The 24,078-nt window shown below is 47.7% G+C and overlaps 1 protein-coding gene across 1 annotated transcript in view; it reads right to left on the bottom strand.

Annotated features, from left to right (window-relative positions):
* Nucleotides 1-656: 656 nt before the first annotated feature.
* LOC121550478 (homeobox protein cut-like 2) overlaps nt 657-24,078 on the bottom strand; it is a 136,969-nt gene continuing 113,547 nt past the window's right edge. The window contains exons 5-22 of the mRNA XM_041862746.1: nt 17,938-18,078; nt 16,106-16,256; nt 15,780-15,856; nt 15,630-15,696; nt 13,229-13,277; nt 12,405-12,509; nt 11,991-12,182; nt 11,833-11,891; nt 11,676-11,724; nt 11,294-11,393; nt 8,945-9,604; nt 7,448-7,546; nt 6,380-7,233; nt 5,712-5,877; nt 5,214-5,516; nt 4,788-4,976; nt 2,653-2,929; nt 657-2,494 (exon numbers count right to left, since the gene is read on the bottom strand). Of these exons, the coding sequence (XP_041718680.1) occupies nt 1,666-2,494; nt 2,653-2,929; nt 4,788-4,976; nt 5,214-5,516; nt 5,712-5,877; nt 6,380-7,233; nt 7,448-7,546; nt 8,945-9,604; nt 11,294-11,393; nt 11,676-11,724; nt 11,833-11,891; nt 11,991-12,182; nt 12,405-12,509; nt 13,229-13,277; nt 15,630-15,696; nt 15,780-15,856; nt 16,106-16,256; nt 17,938-18,078 (4,367 nt within the window). The 3' untranslated portion in view covers nt 657-1,665. The remainder of the gene's footprint in view (nt 2,495-2,652; nt 2,930-4,787; nt 4,977-5,213; nt 5,517-5,711; nt 5,878-6,379; nt 7,234-7,447; nt 7,547-8,944; nt 9,605-11,293; nt 11,394-11,675; nt 11,725-11,832; nt 11,892-11,990; nt 12,183-12,404; nt 12,510-13,228; nt 13,278-15,629; nt 15,697-15,779; nt 15,857-16,105; nt 16,257-17,937; nt 18,079-24,078) is intronic.

The raw sequence follows: 24,078 nt of genomic DNA, 5'->3' as shown, positions 1-24,078 counted from the left end.
GGAGATCTTTGGTTCCAACCGCCGTGTCTTTGTGATACACGGTGTGGGTGAACGGATGATCTCTGCATGTGGGGTTCCCACCGTAAAGCATGGAGGAGGAGGTGTTATGGTGTGGGGGTGCTTTGCTGGTGACACTGTCTGTGATTTATTTCAAATTCAAGGCACACTTAACCAGCATGGCTACCACAGCATTCTGCAGCGATACGCCTTCCCATCTAGTTTGGGCTTAGTGGGATTATCGTATGTTTTTCAACAGGGCAATGACCCAACACACCTCCAGGCTGTGTAAGGGCTATTTTACCCAAGAAGGAGAGTGATGGAGTGCTGCATCAGATGACCTGGCCTCCACAATCCCTCGACCTCAACCAAATTGAGATGGTTTGGGTTGAGTCGGACGGCAGAGTGAAGGAAAAGCAGCCAACAAGTGCTCAGCATATGTGGGAACTCCTTCAAGACTGTTGGAAAAGCATTCCAGGTGAAGCTGGTTCAGATAATGCCAAGAGTGTGCAAAGCTGTCATCAAGGCAAAGGGTGGCTATTTGAAGCATCTCAAATATAAAATATATTTTGATTTGTTTAACACTTTTTTGGTTACTACATGATTCCTTATGTGTTATTTCATAGCTTTGATGTCTTCACTATTATTCTACAATGTAGAAAATAGTAAAAATAAAGAAAAACCCTTGAATGAGTAGGTGTTCTAAAACTTTTGTCCGGTAGTGTAAGTCTGAAATAAATCATGTAAACTGTGCTCATGGGTACTAAGTTTCACTTACTGACAAGTGCACAAGGGTCAAAAACTGTAAACCTCCAGGACTATATAATAAATAAATAAAATAAAAATAAGATTCTACTCATTAGATTTTACATTTCCTTTTTTTCTTATTTTTTTGCTGATTTTGTTTCACAAATTTTTGCTCAAGTATATCACAGGTGACTAACTATAGAGGATAACAGGGTCAGTTGAATACCATGCTACATCTGGTTCAGAGAAGGCTATTGCAGACAATTCTACAACATGTACAACCACACTTTATACGTTTGTGTTACAAATGTTTCAAAACATATCACCAAGAAACTAAGTACATAGGAGATGTTGAATATTTAGAGTCTTAAAGGACTATCCCTTAGTCAGTAGTACAATTTCACATGTTACTTGACTTAAACTGTCCCGTTTTACAGACAAAATTGGAAAAATTGCTATTCAAAAATTAGCAAATTTGGTCAGTGTCTCTTTTTATATAATTATAGTGCTTTTGATGGCTTAAGACAGGGGTCTTTTTTAATCTCACCCAGTGGCAATCTACAGAACTTCAGTGTACATTTCATGACACCATAGCTGCAAAAGTCTTCACGTCAGAGTCCATTAAGTAAAACAACAGCTAGTGCTGTTACATATATTTCAAAGTAGTATCCATTATCAAAAAAACTAAAACACATTTATAAATATTATTTTATTTTCTAAAAGTCCTCTAAGGGAATTTGTCTGTAAGAGTTTAGCTCTGGTTTCCCCTGGTATCCTACAGGGTATTTATTCAGTATGATCAGACAGGGAGGACTTCAGGAGCCAGGCTCAACTCCATGTGTTCCTGAAGCTTATCTTTGAGAGTCTCCCATGTGCTGTGTGAGTCAGCAGGACTGAGGAAATATGGAGGGAGGGAGGGGCCTAAAACTCCCACTCCAGGGTCTCCTCCCGGTTAGCCGCTCTCTCCAGCCTGTGGATGATGTTGTTGAGGTTGGCCATTTTCTCGGTGCGTCTCTGAACGCTCCTGTTGGGCTTGGGGCTCTGGATGGGAGGCAGGGCGTTAGGGTCCAGGCTGTGGTTGGTGCTTGTGGTTGGTGGGTTGGGCAGGGATGGGGAGATGGGTGCAGAGGATGATGAGACAGGGGAGACGGACATCATGAGGCCAGGTGAGGAGGCAGCGGAGGGGGAGTTGAGGGAGACCTCCAGGCTGCTGCGGCAGGGCTCAGACGAGGCCTTGAAGCTGACCGGGTCCACAGGAGACTTGCTGGAGTCGTCACCCTCGTTCCTGGACTGGCTGGCTCTCTGGGGGCCATCTAGGGAGAGCGCCCCCTGGAAGAGCCCCTGAGCCTGGCTACTCATCCCCTCTTCCTGCCTCAGGCTCTGAGGATAGTGTGGAGCCAGGTGGAGCTCTCGGCTGCCACCTATCAGGTCCTCATGCTCCGTTTTCAACTGAGGGAACTGGACGCCCATAGAGAAACACTGGACCTTAGACTGTCTGATGTAGCCGTCCCTCTCCTCCTCTCCCTCGTCCTCCCGCTCACCGGCCTCCTGTTTGACATGAGGCAGTGGTGTGTTGGCGCTGAGGGTGCGGATGGGGTGGGGGGGGTGTCCAGCGGGGTGCAGCAGCCTCTTCTCATCCCCGTCTGAGATGGGGCTCTGTGTGGCCGAGAGAGAGTAGCTGTGGTGTTCTGTGTCTGTGTCGTTGTCCTGGAGACCCTCCATGTGGACCTCCCGTCGCATCCTGGACCTGCTTAGAAAAACACAACAAACTAACAGTTTGAAGGAGTCGTGTACTTCATTAATTCAAAACAAGCATCCAAGTATTCTGTTAGTAATTCCATGTACTGTATTTATTCAATGTAATTATTCTAGTCCCTCTGGGGGTGGGGATCTGATGCCATGTCTGACCTGTAGTTGTGGAACCAGTTAATGACTGTATTGGTTTTCAGGTTGAGCTGGGAAGCCAGCATCTCAATGGTGTGCTGGGAGGGGTATGGCTCCAGGAGGTAGGCCTTCCTCAGAGCCTCCTTCTCCTCAGCTCTCAGCACCACCCTGGGCTTCTTCACCTGACTGTAGGGACACAGGTCTATTGAGGCCAGAGCTGGGCTCACACACTCAGAGCGGGCACTGGGAGAGTCACTGTCTGAGCCGGTACTCAGCAGCCCATACCGCCGCTTCAGGTAGGCTGAGAGGACAACACAGAGAGAAAGAGCGAGAGAGATATATAGAAATCAATGTAAAAACATGGAATAACACTAATCAATCCATCACTCAGTATAGCTGCTGTCCATACAGTGCAGCTTGACAGTATGTGAACCCTACAGGGCTGGTCATTATTTTGCTATAAAATTTTAAAATAAACATAAAATCCTTATCTCAACCCCAATTAGTAATAGACATTCCAAGTAAATGACAGAAACAAAAAAATATATATTTTCATTGTTTATTTAACAAAAGTGGTTTATTTAACAGAAACTCAGATTTTATGTGTGGAAAAAGATGTGAACCCCATCAGTCAATAGCTTGTGGCACCTCCACTTGGACTTAACGTCTCCTATAGCCAGTAATCAGTCTCTGACATCTGTTTTGAGGGATTTTTGCCCACTCCTCCTTACAGAATTTAGCCAATTGAGTGAGGTTTGAGGGGTGTCTGGCATGAACTGCCCACTTCAGGTCCTGCCACAGCATCTCGATTGGTTTTAGGTCAGGACTTTGACTTGGCCAATCCAAAACACAAATCTTCTTTCTCCTGAGCAATTCTTTGGTAGATTTGCTTGAATGCTTTGGGTCGTTGTCTTGTTGGAAGACCCATTTTCGGCCCAGCTTTAGCTCCTTGACTGATGGCCTGACGTTCTGTTCAAGAATCTCCTGGTATACCTCAGAATTCATGGTTCCCTTAATGATGTGGAGTCATCCAGGTCCAGAGTAGGAAAAGCAGCCCCAGATCTTGACATTCCCACCACCATGCTTGACTGTTGGGATAAGGTTATTTTGGTGGTAGGCAGTGTTGGGTTTTCGCCAAACATAGCGTGTTGATTGTGACCAAAAAGGTCAATTTTGGACTCATCGGTCCAGAGAATGGACTTCCAGAAACCTTCAGGTTTGTCCAGGTGGTCTCTGGCATAGTTAAGATAGGCAGTTTGGTTCTTTTTTGACAGCAGAGGCTTCTTCCTAGCAACCCTCCCATGAATGGCATTTCGATTCAGTGTTCTTCTTATTGTTGAAGCATGCACAGTTACCTGAGATGCAGCAAGGGAGGTCTGCAAATCTCTATATGTTATGTTTGGGTTGGCTTTTACCTGATTTATTATTGTTCTCGTGGCTCTTGGGGATATTTTGGAAGTGCGTCCACTTCTAGGCCGAGTTGCTGTCATGTTAAATGCTCTCCATTTGTAAACGATTTGCCTCACAGTGGACTGATGGAGCGCAAATCTTTTTGAGATGATTTTATAGCTTTCCCCAGACTGATGTGCTCTCACTACCCTCGTCCTGATGTCCTTTGAGATCTCATTTCCTCTTGGCATGGTGTGCTTTACATTCACATGGATGGGTAACACCAAACTGACCAGGTTTCTTATCTCTATTTATCAGAGTCCCGCCCAATCTCTTTCCTAACGATCTCTCCTTTGATTGGTTAATTTGGTAGCTAATTAATTACCCACCTGATTCTACTTACCTACTTGATTTAACCAATGCAACTTGGGGTTCACTTATTCTTGCACCTGCACTAATTCCTTTTTAATTTTGTTTTTCTACTACATGCATGATTTCCTCTTCACCAACATATGGTATTAGTAAATATAAACCTGTTATGTCAGATCAAAAAGACTAGTTCTGATTAAATGAAGATTTCATGGTAAAAACTGAAATAATCTGTAATTGCACAAGGGGTTCACATACTTTCAAGCAGCACTGTATATCCATTAGTACATCCACACAGTGCTCTACTGTATGAGTAGGTAAATGCAAATACACATACTGCTAACATGCAAACCCTGATAACAGAACATAATTTGCAGATAACATGCTGTAAATACACCAACCTTTCTTCTCCATCTTCTTCATGTCCCTCAGCTTGTCCACATTGTGCGGGTCGTTGAGCCACAGCTGCATGCGGACAAACGGCTCCCTGCCTTTGAGGCTGAGTTTGTGCCAGGGCTTGGGCCTGGAGAGCAGGTCTGACACTGAGCCCTGGGTGAGGCCCAGTATACTCTCCCCAAACAGCCGCTGGCCTAGAGCACACAAACAAAGGTTTAAACAACACACACATTGACAGACATACTGTATTCCAAACAGAGTACAAATAAAGTAGGTCCGCTGACCTAGTGGACACATGACATAACTAGGACACAGGGTTTTTCCTAATCAGATGGTCAGAGAAAACCACAACACATAACATTAACTCACCACAACATAGATCCCACACTCATTCCTAAAACCCATATCCAGAGACAACAACTTAAACTCACCTAGGTTGTTGTCTGTTAGCACCTCCTTGACCTTCTTGGTGATTGCGTATGTGTCCAGCTCTGGGGACATTGACACCAGCTCCTGGATGCCAAGCGGGGTGTGGGGCTGGTGGAGGGACAGCAGGCTGGGGGTGGACTTCCCTCCCTCTGGGTGGGGGGGCATCAGGCCCAGGCCCTCAGGCTGCTGGTTCTCCTTGCTGCTCTCCAGGGTCAGGCTGACGGGCTCCACCAATGGGCTGGGGTGGCTCTCCTCTGGGCTGGGGGGCGGGGAGGGCGACGACTGGGCCGTCACTGGGCTTTTATCTATGGGCGGTAGTCACAAAACATCAGAGGGTGAAATCATCAGTCAGAGCAACAGATAAAGAAGCAAAGAGACCTTCTCTATTCAGCTGATTAGCTCGGAAAGACACTAGTATTCTTATTGACTATAACTTACAAAGTATTACTTCTATAAAATAAATAGGCCCAAGTTGCAGTGTGTAATGTGTAGTGGCGCACCTTGAGAGAGGCTTTGGCTGGGAAGCTGGGTGAGTGCTTGGCCCAGCTGGTCCAGCAGCCACAGCTGCATGCGGATGAAGGGCTCCCTGCCTTTCTGAGTCAGCTTGCTCCAGGGTTTGGGCCGAGACAGCATGTCACTCACACTGCCCTGAGATAGACCCAGCACCTGGGGAGAGGATACACAGGATAAACATCTAGTTATTCCTACTGAGCAACTGCAACAATTTAGGAATGAACAATTTTAGTACCTCTTTGGTATCTGTTCGAGATATGACAAAATGCTGACTGGCACATCAGCTTCACTAAGGGCCCATTTTAAGTGCATATCTACAACCACTAGAGGGCAGAAGCACACAATCTATAAGAATTGAAGAACAAGCTTTGCTTCCACATGATCAAAATCTGTTTGATATTCACATGATACATATTTAATAATCTTTGGCTTAAAAAGAGGCCTCACAAATTACTTATTGAGACACATTAAGTTATTAAAAATGTGTAAACCTTTTTAGAGGAAGCATGGAGTGAATATAGGCCCCGTGTAGCTCAGTTGGTAGAGCATGGCGCTTGCAACGGGGGGCCAGTATGAAAATGTATGAACTCACTAACTGTAAGTCGCTCTGGATAAGAGCGTCTGCTAAATGACGTAAATGTAAGTGAACACACACCTTTTCACCAAAGATCCTCTGACAGATGCCGTTCTTGGCCAGCTTCTCTTTGACCTGCCGGGTGAGTTCGATGGTGTCCACCTCACGGTACATGTACATCTCATACTGCTCCGGCGTCAGCGGCGGCACGGTGGGCTTCAGGGTGCGGGGGAGGTATGATGGGTAATAGGACAGGCCACGGCCAGGGCCGGGTGACTCCCCACTCACTGACACGTCTGACTCCACTTTTACCTCCACAGACCGCACCATCCCCGAGCCAGTGTCCTCCTCGGCTGCAGACGCCTCCTCACTGTTGGGCAGACACTCTCCGTTCTCCAGCCGGGGCCAGGGCCGGGGCAGGGCCGATGGGCCCGAGGACGAGGAGGAGGACAGGGAGGGAGACACTGAGGTGAAGGGCCGAGAGCTGCCGCCCCCTACGCCGCCCACCATGCCTATGGGCCCCCGCTCCACAGACCAGTGCTGGTCGAAGTAAGTCCCCGCCTCACCAATCTCTGACTTGACTTTACGGATGATGTTCTGGACGAAGGCGGCGGGGGAGAGGACACTGAGGGGGGTCTGGGGGCTGCTAACGGGGTTGGCCATGCACACGGTCACCGTGCCCCCCTCCTCCTGTTTGATTAAGGTGGGTAAGGGCATGACCTTGGAAGACTCAGGGAGCCCCAGGCGCTCCACCTGGGACCCAGCGCTGGTGGCCGAGGCCCTGCCACAGACATCCATCTCCATCAGGGCCTGCTGCTGCGCCTGCATCTCCCTCCTGGCCTGCTCCAGGATGTTCTTGATGGTGTCGTCTGAGCTGCCGCCCGCCCCGTTACTGCTCAAGCCGGAGGGGCTGCCCAGGGACGATTTAATGTCACCTGCAGATCGTGCACACACAGACATACACACAAACGCACACACACCGTTACACAGAACTCTACGAATACACACTCCACACCAACTTCAAAAATGTCAACTGCCATCAATGAAAATTGCTCTCAAAATGTACACACCAAAATAATTATAATCTAAATGTCACCTGACCTAGCACAGATGAATAAAGAGTAGATGCATAACCTGTTCCAGACCCACCTCTCTGGGACTGGATCTCCTTCTTGGCCTGCTCCAAGATATTCTTGATGGCGTCGTCTGACCCAGTTTCAGGAGTTCGGATGCGAGGAGTGATGCTCCCTGCCACAGAGAGGGTAACAGAGAGTGAGAGAAGGGGAGGGGGGGAGAGAGAGAGTGAGTGGGATGGCTGATCAGAGAGCAGTTCCAAGGCTTTGCTTTTGACTGGAAGATCAACGGCTGCCTTTGAGATGTTGGCGTCTGAGGTTGCGGTATTCGGTAAGCTCAACTTTCAAAAGCTCTGAAACATGGGAGAGGAAGCCACCTCTGTTCTCTTGGCCCTCCCACCCCTACGGGAGGGAAGCTCCCGCTTAGCCCAGTCCAAGCTCTTCTCTGTCTTGGTACCCCAATGGTGGAACCAGTATCCCCCTGAAGCTAGGACAGCAGAGTCCCTGCCCATCTTCCGAAAACATCTGAAACCCTACCCCCCCCTAACTAACACTCACACTTTACTTTTTTTCCGCCCTACTAGCTCGGACTTTGGTGATAGCTACTTTAGTGGAAAAATGTATTTACTATGACATGTGGTTGTCCCACCTAGCTACCTTAAGATGAATGCACTAAAGTCGCTCTGGATAAGAGTCTCTGCTAAATGACTAAAATGTCAAATATAAATGAAGAAGTTAAAAGTGCAGGCCAAGGAGATGAAAAGGTTTAAATGCAGAGAGGTCCAGAAACTAAACCACCAGCCTTTCAAAACTCATCCGAAAGACAGAGTGGCCAACTCTGCTCTATCCCACAGCACTAATAAAATCCTCAAATAAAAATATTGCTACCGCAATACACAACCTTCTGCTTTAGCATATTAAATGCATGTACAGTAAATTAATGCCTGATATTATTTCATTTTAAAAGGTTAGTTTTCATGGCTGGTATTTCCTGACACTTCGATATCTGCTGTCATATCTGTGGTTTAGAGTAATAATAATTAACTGGATTTATATACCGTTTTTATACCAACTGAGGTACTCAAAGCACTTTACATAGTAGGGGGAAACTCACCTCATCCACCACCAATGTGTAGCATCCACTTGGGTGATGCATGGCGACCATTTTTGTGCCATAATGCTATCAGGTAGGGAGGTGATATATGCCAATTAGTAATAAGGGGGATGATTAGGTGGCCATGTTGGGAATTTAGCCATGACACCGGGGTTAACACCCCTACTCTTAAGATGAGTGGCATGGGATTTTTTATGACCACAGAGAGTCAGGACACTCGTTTAACGTCCCATCCAAAAGACAGCAACCTACGCAGGGCAATATCCCCTTCACTGCCCTGGGATCTCCTTAGACCAGAGGAAAGAGTGCCGCCTACTGGTCCTCCAACACCACTTCCAGCAGCATCTGGTCTCCCATCCAGAGACCGACCAGGACCGACCCTGCTTAGCTTCAGAGGCATGCCAGCAGTGGGATGCAGGGTGGTATGCTGCTAGAGTAACCACTGTCCGGTCCACTTACCTCTCTGTCGGACCTGGATGGTCCTGAGGGCCAGGATGTTCTGATCGTCAGACAGGAACTGTTTCATCTTGATGAAGGGCTCCTTGCCTTTCACTGTCAGCTTCCTCCAGGGCTTGGGTCGGGCCAGGATCTCACTGACTGAGCCCTGTGATAGGCCCAGCACGTAGTGACCAAACACACGCTGGCCAATGTTGTGCTTCAACAGCTGCTCTTTGACCTGGAAGGCAATCTCTGCTGTCTCCAACTGGTCGTCATCACCCGCAGTGGAGCTCCCACTCTCCGATTGGTCACTGGGCAGGCCGGCCTCAATGCCGCCAGCCCCTGCAGGTCCCTGATTGGCTGACATTAGGGTGGCTTTGGCTGCATACAGGGCGGTGGGGAAGGCCATGAGGGGGCTGCCGGATTCCTTCTTGAAGAGTGGGGAGGAGAGGACCTGCTTGTGGAGGACGTGGTCCGCAGACAGCCTGTCCCTTGAGCAGGGGGACACAGAGAAGGGGCGGGGGAGGGGGAGGTCGTGGCTAGAGGAGGAGACGTCCATGGTGGGGGGACCAGGGCTGGCAGAGGTACGTCCATCCACCTGGGAGACTGAGGAGAAGGACCCTGAGGGCCTGCCCCACTCCCTGCCTGACTCCCTGCCTGACTCCTCCGATTGGTCCTCATCTGCAGACACAGAGTCACACTCAGTTTAGCAGCACTTTCACAGCCCCTGGGGTTTACAGCTGCATAGAGCCAACACACTACATTAAGCTTATGTAGACCGTGCAGACTCGGGACTATAAACTACAAACAGCTTTCAAGAACTACAACTAGATGTCATAGGCATACAGTGGCTTGCTACATGTTTCCTATTTTGTTGCCTTACAACCTGGAATTACAATTTATTTTGGGGGGGGTTGTATCATTTGATTTACACAACATGCCTACCACTTTGAAGATGCTAAATATTTTTTCTTGTGAAACAAACAAGACATAAGACAACAAAAAAAAAAAAACTTGAGCGTGCATAACTATTCACCCCGCCCTTTGCCCATTCTACAAGGCAAAACTGCTCCAGCTCCTTCAAGTTGGATGGGTTCCGCTGGTGTACAGCAATCTTTAAGTCATACCACAGATTCTCAATTGAATTGAGGTCTGGGCTTTGACTAGGCCATTCCAAGACATTTAAATGTTTCCCCTTAAACCACTCAAGTGTTGCTTTAGCAGTATGCTTAGGGTCATTGTCCTGCTGGAAGGTGAACCTCCGTCCCAGTCTGAAATCTCTGGAAGACTGAAACAGGTTTCCCTCAAGAATTTCCCTGTATTTAGCGCCATCCATCATTCCTTCAATTCTGACCAGTTTCCCAGTTCCTGCCGATGAAAAACATCCCCACAGCATGATGCTGCCACCACCATGCTTCACTGTGGGGATGGTGTTCTCGGGGTGATGAGAGGTGTTGGGTTTGCGTTAGACATAGCGTTTTCCTTGATGGCCAAAAAGCTCAATTTTAGTCTCATCTGACCAGAGTACCTTCTTCCATATGTTTGGGGAGTCTCCCACATGCCTTTTGGCGAACACCAAACATGTTTGCTTATTTTTTTCTTTAAGCAATGGCTTTTTTCTGGCCACTCTTCCGTAAAGCCCAGCTCTGTGGAGTGTATGGCTTAAAGTGGTCCTATGGACAGATACTCCAATCTCCGCTGTGGAGCTTTGCAGCTCTTTCAGGGTTATCTTTGGTCTCTGTTGCCTCTCTGATTAATGCCCTCCTTGCCTGATCCGTGAGTTTTGGTGGGCGGCCCTCTCTTGGCAGGTTTGTTGTGGTGCCATATTCTTTCCATTTTTTAATAATGGATTTAATGGTGCTCCGTGGGATGTTCAAAGTTTCCGATTCTTTTTTATAACCCAACCCTGATCTGTACTTCCCCACAACTTTGTCCCTGACCTATTTGGAGAGCTCCTTGGTCTTCATGGTGCCGCTTGCTTGGTGGTGTTGCAGACTCTGGGGCCTTTCAGAACAGGTGTATATATACTGAGATCGTCACAGATCATGTGACACTTAGATTGCACACAGGTGGACTTTATTTAACTAATTATGTGACTTCTGAAGGTAATTGGTTGCACCAGATCTTATTTAGGGGCTTCATAGCAAAGGGGGTGAATACATATGCACGCACCACTTTTCTGTTATTTATCTTTTAGAATTTGTTGAAAGAAGTAATTTTTTTCATTTCACTTCACCAATTTGGACTATGTCCATTACATGAAATCCAAAGAAAAATCCATTTAAATTACAGGTTGTAATGCAACAAAATAGGAAAAACGGCAATGGGGATAAATACTTTTGCAAGGCACTGTAGATACTGTTGCCTCACCATTGTTGCGTAAGATTCTGGCCTTATCCATCAGGTACTTGTGAGAGGGAAGAAAGGCCTCTTTGTCCCGCAAAAAAGCCTCTGCAGCCTTGGCAGAGTCCTGGTGACACACACACACACAAACACACAAACACACACACACACACACACACACACAGGCTGTTAAATTCCGATTAATCAATTATAGTGGCTGTAGATATCCTTACAATGGATGACGCTCACTTAGGCATTCAATGGCACTGCTGTACTTTTTCTTCCCTGACAGCAGTGGAACATTAGGAGGAAAACAAAGGTCTGTTTTGTTAAGACGCAAACTACTTTGTTTAATGCTGGGCTATGAACAACAACGCAATACAAAGTCGACCTTCAATATATATCTCACCTCGGACGAGCTACCATTCGTTGAGGCCAGCTTCATTACCTTCAGGATACTACATTAGGAAAAAACAACAGTAAGAATGTTATATTGTGTTCCTGAATATAAGATATTGTAATACGATTAGTAGTCTCTTCTCAAGCACTGTGAGTGTTTGTCTCACCGGAGTTCTGTTTTAATCTCTTCATAGTCCAACTGGGATTGCAGTTTAGCTTCTAATCTCTGAAACAGTCAAAGAGAGGAAGCATATATCAGCAAACTCCACCGACAAGAAGGTGGGTCCATACCTCTTGCCAGTTGAGTGTATGCAGTAGGACTTACCTCAATAGCTTCTGTCTTATAGGCCAGCTGGCGTTCCAGCTCTATGATCTGATTGGCTGAGATGTTTTGGACTTCCTGTAGTGCGAACTGCAGTCTCTGTACGTTCTCCAGTAGCCTGAGGATCTCTCGGTCTTTAGCCATCAGCTTAGGCTCCAGCTTGGATGGCAACACATCACCATTCTCATCCCTTTCCTAAGTGGAAGAAAGAAAGAGGAAACAGAGTCAAAAAGAGTCAAAGACTCTGAAGGGTAAATCATTGGAAGGTGAGAATTCCTTTTCAAAAAGGCAAAAATTCTACCGTCCAGAATTCTCACACTTAAAAGATCCATGATGTGAAGCTTCAATGAATTTGAAGGGGGGAAAAAATCGAGGAACACATTGATCTGAACAGAAGAGGATGTGGTCTAGTCTCACCCCACTAGTGCCCTCTGGTGGATAGCAGCTCCCTGGGGTGGCGCTCCGGGCACTGGCCAGCTGTTCCTTTAGCCTCTCCACCTCCCTCTGGGCCATCTCTGCTTTCTACAACCAAACATGACAGCATTACAACTCACACAACAGAACACTGACACAACCAACCTGTCAGTCACTCAGCAGATATACAAATTAACTAGTCTTGAAGAGAACAGACAGATACATCTGAGGACAGACCCTCAGAAAAAGAGAAATAGAGGAGTTCGACCAGCAGAAGAGTGCAACTGCCACTCGATTTTCCTGAGAGGACTGTACTTTCTTCCCAAACTGTTTACCTGCACCGTCACACTCGGGCTCCTAATTAATTATTCATTTTGAGAACATTTAACTAAGAGCTGCTGGTGGAGAGATAGGAGAGAACGATAGAGAAAAGGAGAGTGAGAAGGTATGAGAGAGACTGACAGAGAGAGAGAAGGAAAGAGGAAAGAGAGAGAGAAGAGAAATCACTAGGAAGGAAAGGAAGCAATCAAGGCAATGAGGTAGGTACGAGCCCCAGCGCACGGCACTCCGGTATCAATCGCGCTTGGCAGTCTCTCCTGTCCTCTACTGAGTGTTACCGTAGAGCACCCACAGACGGGGGCCAGGGTTTACCGACTCTAATCACAGGGGCTCAGGGAGGGGGAGGCAGGGTAGGGGGAGGCAGGGGGTCTGGGGCTGCAGGACGCAGGGTGTCTAATTAAACAGGAGGCTTGATTACATGAGTGATTATCTTAACGAAGATGCATCTTATTCAGAGGGCTGCCTACAGCACGGCATTTCTCACTCACCTGGTTTGCCTTCTCAAGGTTCATCATGATCACGCCGACCTCCTCCGCCCTGGAACATACACAGAACCAGCCTGTGGGTTACTGAGGGGGCAATCGAATAGTCTAGCATGATTTATACACCCTCCTTGACCTCTGACCTTAATGTAGAGCAACACCATACAGAACAATACTCACACCTACATATAACATGAGTCTATAACACATTATACAACGGGTTGGTCTAATCCTGGATGCTGATTGGTTAAAACTGCATTCTAGTCCACAAATTACCACTGGCTAAGCCTATGACGTTGAAATGCCTATTTACTGTTCCATCTCACTGCGCAATCCACTGTCTAGGGCCTAACAACACCCGTGTCAATATATCCTCCAAACACCGGCTTCTCAGGCATAATCACTTAATCATCAACTCGTTATCAAACCCCTTACACACTTTTCTTAAATGATTCACACTAAATCACACACAACATAAACAAAGCATCAGTCCTCACATAGCTCCCTACAGTACAACCAAAACCAGACAGAAACGGACTGCCTGTCTGATCAATACAATACTTGCATTCCTTCATGCCTCCATACATCTAACAATAAGAGAAGTCCAATATAAATAGACCGATTATACATGAGGTTTGTTTGAAGTTCAACAGATCCTTTTTAGACACATGGGAGTTGATTTTCAAAATGTGGAGAAAGATGAATTAACGAGGACTGTGAGATTGATTAAAATATGCACAAAGATTTCTGAAGTTTTCAGGACAAAGAAACTCCTTTCCGTTTCACTAAATGTGTTTTGAGAGCAAATCAGCGATATTGTTCAATCAAACAAACCATGTTCTTCGTCATCTCCGTCTGCCCCCACAGCCCCTTCATCTTACTGCTGGTTATTATGGGCTTGTTTTAGGAAGATTAATGACACAAACAACTTAACTGCATGACTCATAAGCCATTCTGAATAGTCACAGAGCATTGCTTCCTAACGTTTTGGGGGGTGAAACAACAGTAAAACCAGACCCATTTAAAGTTCAAATCAATCAATAGTTCTCTATATTAATTAGTATTGGTGTGGTGTGCAGTACAGGACAGTCCAGCAGGGCTCTGGGCAGAGTTCAGGCCACATCAATAAGCCCAGGATGGATGGAACCACACTGACAGAAAAAGGTAACAGGTGTCATATCCAGATGTAATTAACTTGAGCAATATGGAAAAATGCTTTGTATTGATTACCTGTTCAGATACTCAAAGCAGCCAAATCACCTTTATTATTAACATCAAGGAAAAAGTCAGTCAGAGTAATAGGAGGTAAAGTTGGCGTCACAGAGCCATGGGGATGAGTCCTGAGAGAGGTAGTTGTGATTATGGGCCAGGGGGTTGTGTGTTTAGTGTTTCTATAAGCCTATTACAGCCAGCTGAGGACAACACCCACTCATAAGACAACCCCTAGAGGATGTATTCCTCATCACCTATTCACTAACTACAAGCCATTCACAAACAAAGCACTGGCCCTGTGGCCCGAACACCAACACACAACCATTCTTCCTCTCTCCCCTCACAGAGAGCTAAAGAGCCGTCACTGTGAACAGCTGCTGAACATGAAAGAGGAGTCGAATGGAAAATGCTTCAAATCCAGCAGAATGGATGGCGGTGGGTCTGTAAACTCCAGTTCAATTGCACCATGGATTAAGCCTGGGAGAAAATCCATTAGCGCTGTCTCACTGTGCTCCGTCTGCAGCACAACCCAAACAAAGGAGTGTTTACTTTGAATGTATATCGACATCCTTCATACAACTTCACATTCATTTCAACCATTGAGCTGAATATATTTCGCTCGCAGATCCAGGACAAGGTAGAGTGTTTTCTGAAGCAATCTTTAAATGGAGTCATTCTTCTTGAGGCCTGGCAAGGCAGGGCTCTAGCTATCAGACAGAGGAGGCCAACACAGAGCTCTCCCATCCATCCACCTGCATTAGTCGGTGTGTCACACCACTGTAATGTCCGAAATGGCACCTTATTCCCTATATAGTGCACTACGTGCATAGGGCTCTGGTCAAAAGTAGTGAACTATATAGGGAATAGGGTGCCATTTCAGTTGCAGCCCAGGTCTGTTTTTACAATGGCATTCTGAGGGTTCAGACTGGACTTGGGTATACTACAGTGGGAGGTGACCATGTGTGGAGTAGGGTAGAGCAAGCATGGCTAAAGAGAGAAGGGTGAGCATAGTGGTGTATGCATAGGTGGGCTGAGTAGGGACCCGCAGTTGTATAGATGGAGAGACCATGAGTAGAGTGAATGAGGGTTAGGGAACATGTTAGAGGACAAGCAGAAAGGACAGTATGGACATAGGCTGAGTGGGTTACGTGAACTGTGAAGTTGAGAGACAGTGGAGATACAAGCAGGCTCTTACTTGTTGGCCTTCTCCTGGTCGTATTTACACCGCAGGTCCAGCAGATCTGTCTGGGCTGTGCTCAGAGCTAGAGAGATAAAGGAACAGCATTAGTCATGATGACCTTTCACCTTACTGTGTCCAGAAAGGACCATCGGACAAAACACTCACATGAATGAAGCACTTTGATCCTCTCCTCGGCCTCACCCAGTCTGTCGGCCAGAGTGGCATCTGTGTCTTCAGCTTCCCTATGAGAAGAGAGACGCAATGTCAAAGATGACCATACTTACATACTCTCAGGAATACAGCACACATACTGTATTACATTCTGTTTCCACGTATTAGTTGAAGGTTTAAATGTTATTACATCCAGGTCTATTGTCATTGTGCAGTGTGACTGACGGGCTGAGGGCTGTTCTCTTTTTTGTTATCATGTACACATCATATCATGTTCACAGGGCTGTGAGGGAGGCAAGGACCAGGCCTGTGTTTCTAACCTTTCTATCTGGTTCTGGCCCTGGTGGTTCTGCTGAGGTGAGCCTGTGGCTCTGAGGGCCTGTTTGCTGTTTGGAGTCATCACACAGGCTGTCCAGCTCGATGCCTCCCCAGCTCTTGACTCTGCTGCTGCTGGGTCCTCCTCTGTGTCACCTGTGGATAGGGAGCGGAGAGGAGTACAGATGAGTGCTGTGATCATCTGAGGTGAGATGCCACAGAGAGTGCATGGAACAGAGACATCCGTGTGTGGCTAAAAGTGGATTGTTTGTAGAACAAAGAGACTTTCTTCAATTACTTTCTCTGAAATTGACATTTCGAACAACTTTGAACAATCAAGCAGCAGTGAGCAAGGCCTGGGCCCATTCTGTGGCCAGGGCTGTGGCTGCAACCTGGTCTCAGAGCATTTCTTATTATTTTGTACCTAAATCTGAGACACTCCATTTAGTATGATATGTTACATTTCATATGGTATGAATTAATTTGTGGATATCCATCACCCATTACATATGATATGTTATGAATTACAATTTGTATTATACGTTACGAATTTGCAAAACGTACAATATGTTAAGAATTCTAGCTAGCTGGCTAACGTTAGCTAGGCTAGGGGTTAGGGGTTAGGGTTAAGGTTAGGGTTAAGTTTAGAAGTTAGGTTAAAGGGTTAGTGGAAGTGTTAGCTAAAAGGGTTAAGGTTAGGGTTAGAGGAAGGGTTAGCTAAAAGTGTTAAGGTTAGGGTTAAGGGAAGGGTTAGCTAACATGCTAAATAGTTGCAAAGTAGCTAAAAAGTAGTAAGTATACTGAACAAAAATATAAACGTAAAGTGTTGGTCCCATGTTTCATGAGCTGAAATAAAAGATCCCAGACATTTTCCAAACGCACAAAAAGCTTATTTCTCTCAAATGTTGTACACAACTTTGTTCACATCCCTGTTAGCGAGCATTTCTGCACCTGACAGGTGTGGCGTATCAAGAAGCTGATTAAACAGCATGATCATTACACAGGTGCACCTTGTGCTGGGGACAATAAAAGGCCACTTTAAAATGTGTAGTTTTGTCACACAACACAATGCCACAGATGTCTCAAGTTTTAATGGACCATGCAATTGACATGCTGACTGTAAGAATGTCCACCAGAACTGTTGCCAGAGAATTTAATGTTAATTTCTCTACCATAAGCTGCCTCCAACGTTGTTTTAGAGAATTTGGCAGTACGTCCAATCGGCCTCACAACCACGCCAGCCCAGGACTTCCACATCCGGCTTCTTCACCTGCGGGATCATCTGACACCAGCCACCCAGACAGCTGATGAAACTGAGGAGCATTTCTGTCTGTAATAATGCCCTTTAGTGGGGAAAAACACATTCTGATTGGCTGGGCCTGGCTCCCCAGTGGGTGGGCCTGGCTCCCAAGTGGGTGGGCCTATGCCCTCCCAGGCCCACCCATGGCTGTGCCCCTGTCCATTGATTAGGACCTAATGAATTGATTTAAATTGACTGATTTTATTATATGAACTGTTACTCAGTCAAATCGTTGAAATTGTTGCGTTTATATTTTTGTTCAGTATAGTTGAAAAGTTGCTAATTAGCTCAAATGCTAAAGTTGTCCATGAGGAGATTCGAACTCGCAACCATTGGGTTGGTAGACGTTCACGTTATACGCCCACCCATCCACCCCCAACTAACCACCCTACTTTAGTTTTTGCCTTAAGTAACCATCTGTCTTATGTAACCATACCAAACATAACATATCATCCTAATTTGAGGGTCCCGGATTGACATTTACGATGTTACGTTTAGTCTATGAGACCAGGCTGGTGGCTGTGGCTCTGCTCTGACCTGGCTTGTCAAGGCACTCCAGGTGTCTCCTCCAGTGCCCGCTGATCTCCCTGACCAGGGCCTCGCTGTCTGGGGCAGAACTCTGCAGCTGCTGCAGCCTCTCCTCCAGGGTGTGTGTGGCCTCCAGCACGGGAACTGGGTCTGAGAGCAAGAAAACAAATGAGATGGAGAGAAATGTACACATTTTCTATTTACCCCTCCATGAAAAACAGCCACATAGCCATAATATTGAGTGGAAATTCAAGAGCTTGTACAGTCTGAACATTATGTAAAAATGGCTTCAAATGCTGAAGTGGATTAGTAAAGTCAAAAGTTCAACATTTCAGTCAAGTGAATTTCATTGCCTATCTATTTGATAAAATATAATGAGATATCACAATTATCCTGTTGCTGCTGTCAAAATATGTCTCCTGTTATACAACTGATGTCAGGATGTTTAAAAGGAACTTTGTAAATAGCATATTAAAAGAAAAATCTACTATACTATATGCTGAATGGGACAGTACAGTTATCATATGCTCTCCTGCTGCACAACAGTATCAACAGTAGGAAACTGAGAATGCCACTGAGAAATTGTTCCAAAGAGGGACTCTAGAATTCACTCCAATGAGATGCCTTAGAAAATCTCACAGGCTGGCCCTAATGACATGAATAGACTATAACTACTGAGATCAAATTCAATGGAACTCATCACCTATAAATTAATGTAAAAAAATAAGCCATATAGATTGCAGTAGAATATGACGTGCACTTCAGTCCCAAATATACACCTAAACAAATCCAACAAAGTGTGGAAAAAGTCTACTCCTGAAAATAAGAGATAATAAGCTGGATTCTTTAGCACAACAGAGGAGCTGTTTTGCAATGCATGTGCGGCAGCACTGGGCCCATGGGGCCAACTAGGAGGCTGTTTCTCTGCTAACAAGTCTCGTCTGTGTCATTTGATCATTTAAATTATTATGCCAGGAATTCTCAGGAGGCGGCTCGGCACTCCACATCACAGGGCTGTTTTTAAATCTTCTCCTTCCCTTTCTTCCCCTCCCGAAAAGTTCAACAGCTCTGAGAGGGAGACCTGCTCCTGTTGTGTACCTGCCTACCGCACACCAAAGGAGGTGACTTCTAGTGCCAAAGCACAGAGAGAGGGGCTCAGGGGAGCCGCCTGACAAGGAGGGAGGGAGGATGTAGAGGCACACACACACACTCTTGCGCACACACACCAGCCTTTCAAAACTCCAAGGAGGGAAAATCGCTGCTTTGCTGCACAAACTTTTCTCCCACAGCTTTCATCCGCTCGTCTTTCTGCTGCTGTGTGGATCGCGATCATATCCTTTCTTCAACATGGGCACAGACTGAATTGACTTTTCAGAGAGCCTAACCACAGACGTTTACACTTCAACAGACACCACTGAGACTAGACAGCCAGGTCGAAACAGGCTACAGAAACACAGCAGTCAAAAACAAACACATCAAGTCTAAATTTGCAATTTGTTAAAAGACTTCCATAGCCATTTGACATATCTGAAGTTTCATCAGAAACACTCAGACAAAGATAATTGATTGAACCATTTTTTCCCCAGGACCGTTTACAGTCAACTGAGCCTCCTGTGTGTCTGTGTTCACTGTTACACCAACACTGGAGATATTGCATCAGTCACATGGGACATCACACTTAAGAGAAGAGCTCTTCTTAGACAAACAGGATAACTTAAAACACTGCTGTTCACATCGACCCACTGTCACAGAAATCACTTTATCAGCCTCTTTTCCATATATCCTTTAAACTTTCCATGATCAAAGTGCAGAGATTACAGCAAGGGATCTCTCACACTTGGACAAGCAGGGATTATCAATCAGTGGCTAGGCAAAAAAAGTGAAGGGATATATGGTAGCTCTGTATACAAAATTAACCCAGTCAAAGAGGAGAGCAGCAGGGGTACTCTCAGAGGGGCCAGGGTGTAGCTCTGCAAGTTGGGCTATAATTGGGGGGAGAGTCAAAGAAGACTGCTGGTAACGAAAGTGTCATGAGCCCTCTCACTCCACCGGGTTACCACCTTAATTTGTTTCCACTATCTTCCACTCTGCTCACCTCCCTCTCTCTACTCAGCCTAACTAGCTCCACCTGTCCCTGCTCTGCTCGGCTCTAATTACTCTGCCAGCTGCGCTGCATTACCCACTAACCTCTCCCAGTATTTAAGGCCCTGTCTTTCAGCTCTCCGGTGTCAGATCGTCTGCAAAGCTCACACCCGGAACCTGTTTGCTCGCGCTTCTGGCTCACCCTGGTTTTGTGACCCCGGACCTGCCTGTTTTTTGGATACTCTTCTGCCTCAGGAGATCCAGACCTGCTTCTGCCATTACGACTCCTGACTACTCTTCAATCCCGGTAACTCTGACCAGCCTTCTGCCTTGCTACTACGTATTTTGGATTTCCCTTGAACTGTACTGCTGCCTGGTTTCATTCCGCCCTGTTGTGTCTGTGTCTCCCCCCAGGACTTCTGGACCACCCACCACCGGCTTCATAGGACGCATCGCTGCCACTGGGGGGCACAGACCCAGCGCATTGGACGGGATCCCTGTTACCCCTGGAGCCTTCATTCACTCCCTACTTCCCTTTTCCCTTAAGTTTAATAAACTTTCTGGTGTGACGCAATTGTGGTCCTCTGGTCGTCTGTCTGAATCGTGACAGTACGATCTGACCATTATGGACTCAGCGCACACTTTCCCCGACATGGAAACCGATGAGCATGAGCAGCAGTTCCAGCAGCAGCAACAACAACTCGCCATGATCATTCAACTCCTCACCAACCTTACCCCAGCCAGTCTGCCCACCAGCCCAGCCCCCGAGTTACCTGCCCCGGTCATTGCAGCCGCTGCTCCGAACCCAAGATTGGAAACCCCGAGCGGTTCAACGGCGATTCAACCCAGGTCCGGCCATTCCTGACTAGCTGCCGACTTCAGTTCTCCTTGCAGCCAAGGACCTTCGCCACGGAGGGGGCTAAAGTTGGGTATGCCATCACTCACCTGACGGGCCGAGCTCGACTCTGGGGAACAGCAGAGTTCGAACGTCAAACCCCCGCATGTGCAACCTTCGACCTGTTTGCTGAGGAGATGCTGAAGGTGTCTGACCTGGATTCACCCACCGCAGAGGCGTCTCGTGAACTGTTCAGTATTCGACAAGGCAGACGTACAGTCGCAGACCATTCCATCGACTTCCGAACCCTGGCTAGACGAAGTTCTTGGAACACACCATCGTTGGTGGACGCGTTCTTCCATAGTTTGGCTGACTATATCAAGGGCGCAGTTGGTCTCCCATGAACTGCCTTCCACTCTTGATGAAGCCATCGCACTGACTGTCAGGATCGACAGAAGGATACAGACCCGTAAGTCGTGAGAGGGGGCGCCAAGGTCCACCTACTACCGGCATTCGGAGAGATCCGACTGGGCTCCTGTCATCTACTGCCACTCACCCAGGTCAGCTTGATCAGTCTGAGCCTATGGAGATTGGGCGAGCCTCCCTCACTCCTGCAGAGCGCCAGCGCCGCTCACCTCAAACCTCTGCCTCTATTGTGGAGGTGATGGACATCGTGTGGTAACCTGCCCTTTAAAGGGCCGAAGCTCACCGGGCGTAGGGGAGTCCGGTTGAGTTCAATGACCATCCAGTCCTCCGACCGCAAACCCCTGCTGCAAGTTCACCTCCGCCTCTCTGACTCAACTCACACCCTGGCTGCTCTGGTGGATTCTGGCGCCCGAAGCCAACATAATGGACATCAAGCTGGCACGCCAACTGGGACTGGAGAACCTCCGTTTGACACCTCCTATTCCTGCCCGGGCACTGGACGGACACTTACTCGGATCGGTCACTCATGTCACGGCCCCGGTCTCGATGGGTCTGTCCGGAAACCATCAAGAAACTATCCAGTTTCACCTGCTCCCCCTCTCCAGGCCAACCCCTCATCCTGGGTTACCCATGGCTCCGCCCGGCACAACCCTCAGCTCGACTGGGTGACCGGGGTGATCAGGGAGTGGGGAGAGGACTGCCACCGAACCTGCCTGCTTGCTGCCGCACTACCCCCTCGGCCAGTACCTACTAACTCCGCTCCTGACCTCTCCAATGTCCCAGAATGCTACCATGGTCTCAGAGAGGTGTTTAACAAAGCAAGAGCCACATCTCTGCCCCCTCACCGACCGTACGACTGTGCCATCGACCTCCTCCCTGGAACAGCTCCTCCAAGGGGGTCGTCTTTATTCGTTGTCTGCTCCTGAAAGAAAGTCCATGGAGGACTACATCAATGGCTCTCTGTCCGCAGGATTAATCCGTTCATCTTCATCTCCTGCTGGTGCTGGCTTCTTCTTTGTGGGGAAGAAGGACGGATCTCTTCGCCCCTGCATCGACTACAGGGGACTCAACGACATCACAGTGAAGAACCGTTACCCTCTGCCTCTGCTCACCTCTGCTTTTGAGTTGCTCCAGGGAGCCACTGTTTTTACCAAGTTGGATCTCAGAAACGCTTACCACCTAGTGCGGATCCGGGAGGGAGATGAATGGAAAACCGCATTCAATACACCAACAGGCCACTACGAGTATCTGGTTATGCCTTTTGGCCTCACCAATGCTCCTGCTGTGTTCCAGGCTCTAGTGAATGATGTACTGCGGGACATGTTAAACAAGTTTGTCTTCGTTTACCTGGATGACATCTTAATTTACTCCAGAAACCTGTCTGAACACACCCGCCATGTCCAGCAAGTCCTTCATCGTCTTCTGGAGAATTCCCTCTACGCCAAGGCAGAGAAATGTGAGTTTCACGTCAAGACAGTGGCCTTCCTGGGGTACATAGTGGCAGAAGGAAGTATCCAAATGGATCCTGCCAAAGTATCAGCAGTCACTTCATGGCCAGTTCCGGAGAACAGAAAGAAGCTGCAACAGTTTCTGGGGTTTGCTAACTTCTATAGGAAGTTTATCCGGAACTACAGTACCGTTGCTGCCCCTCTCACTGCTCTAACCAGCACCAAGCAACCCTTCACCTGGACCCCAGCAGCCGACAAAGCCTTCAGTACCCTCAAGGTGAGGTTCACCTCCGCTCCCATCCTCCAGATGCCTGATGTGGACCGGCAATTCATTGTGGAGGTGGACGCCTCGGATGTGGGAGTTGGTGCTGTGATTTCTCAGTGGGCTGCGGAGGATAGGAAGCTCCATCCCTGTGCCTTTTTCTCACGTCGGTTGTCCCCCTCTGAGTGCAATTACGACATAGGGAACCGTGAGCTGCTGGCTGTGAAGCTTGCCTTGGAGGAGTGGCGTCACTGGCTGGAGGGGTCCACCATTCCATTTCTCGTTTGGACCGATCATAAGAACTTGGAGTACATCCGCACGGCCAAAGCGGTTGAACTCCAGGCAGTCCCGCTGGGCCCTGTTCTTCACCAGGTTTAATTTCACTCTGTCATACCGGCCTGGATCACGCAACACCAAGCCAGACGCCCTCTCCCGTCAATTCCAGAAGGATGACACCCCCTCCAAGGACCCTGTGTCGATTCTGCCAAGTCCCTGCATCGTTGCAGCTCTGACCTGGGCTGTTGAGGAACAGGTGCTGGAGGCTCTCCGTAACCAGCCAGGTCCCAGCACTTGCCCAGCTGACCGCCTTTTTGTCCCCGAAGACCTGAGGTCCCAGGTCATTCAGTGGGGACATGACTCCCGCCTAGCTTGTCACCCTGGCTCCACCCGCACTTACAACCTGCTCGCCCAGAGGTTCTGGTGGCCCTCTCTGAGGAAGGATGTACGGGAATTCGTCCAAGCCTGCCCCATCTGCAACCAACACAAGTCGTCCTGCCAGCCCCCAGCCGGATTGCTGCAGCCCCTGCCTGTGCCCAGACGTCCCTGGTCTCACATCGCCCTTGACTTTGTCACGGGGCTGCCCCCTTCAAGTGGCATGACCGTCATTCTCACCATCGTTGACCGTTTCAGCAAGATGGCACACTTCATTCCCCTCCCCAAGCTCCCAACCGCCAAGGAGACCGCCCAGGTGGTCCTGGAACACGTCTTCCGGATCCACGGACTGCCAAGGGATGTTGTTTCTGACCGTGGTCCACAATTCTCCTCCGCTTTTTGGAAGGAGTTCTGTCACCTGCTGGGAGCCACAGTCAGTCTGACTT

Source organism: Coregonus clupeaformis, chromosome 18, assembly GCF_020615455.1.
Source record: "Coregonus clupeaformis isolate EN_2021a chromosome 18, ASM2061545v1, whole genome shotgun sequence".
In the NCBI taxonomy this organism is placed as follows: domain Eukaryota; kingdom Metazoa; phylum Chordata; class Actinopteri; order Salmoniformes; family Salmonidae; genus Coregonus; species Coregonus clupeaformis.
This window is presented reverse-complemented; position numbering and strand designations above follow the sequence as displayed.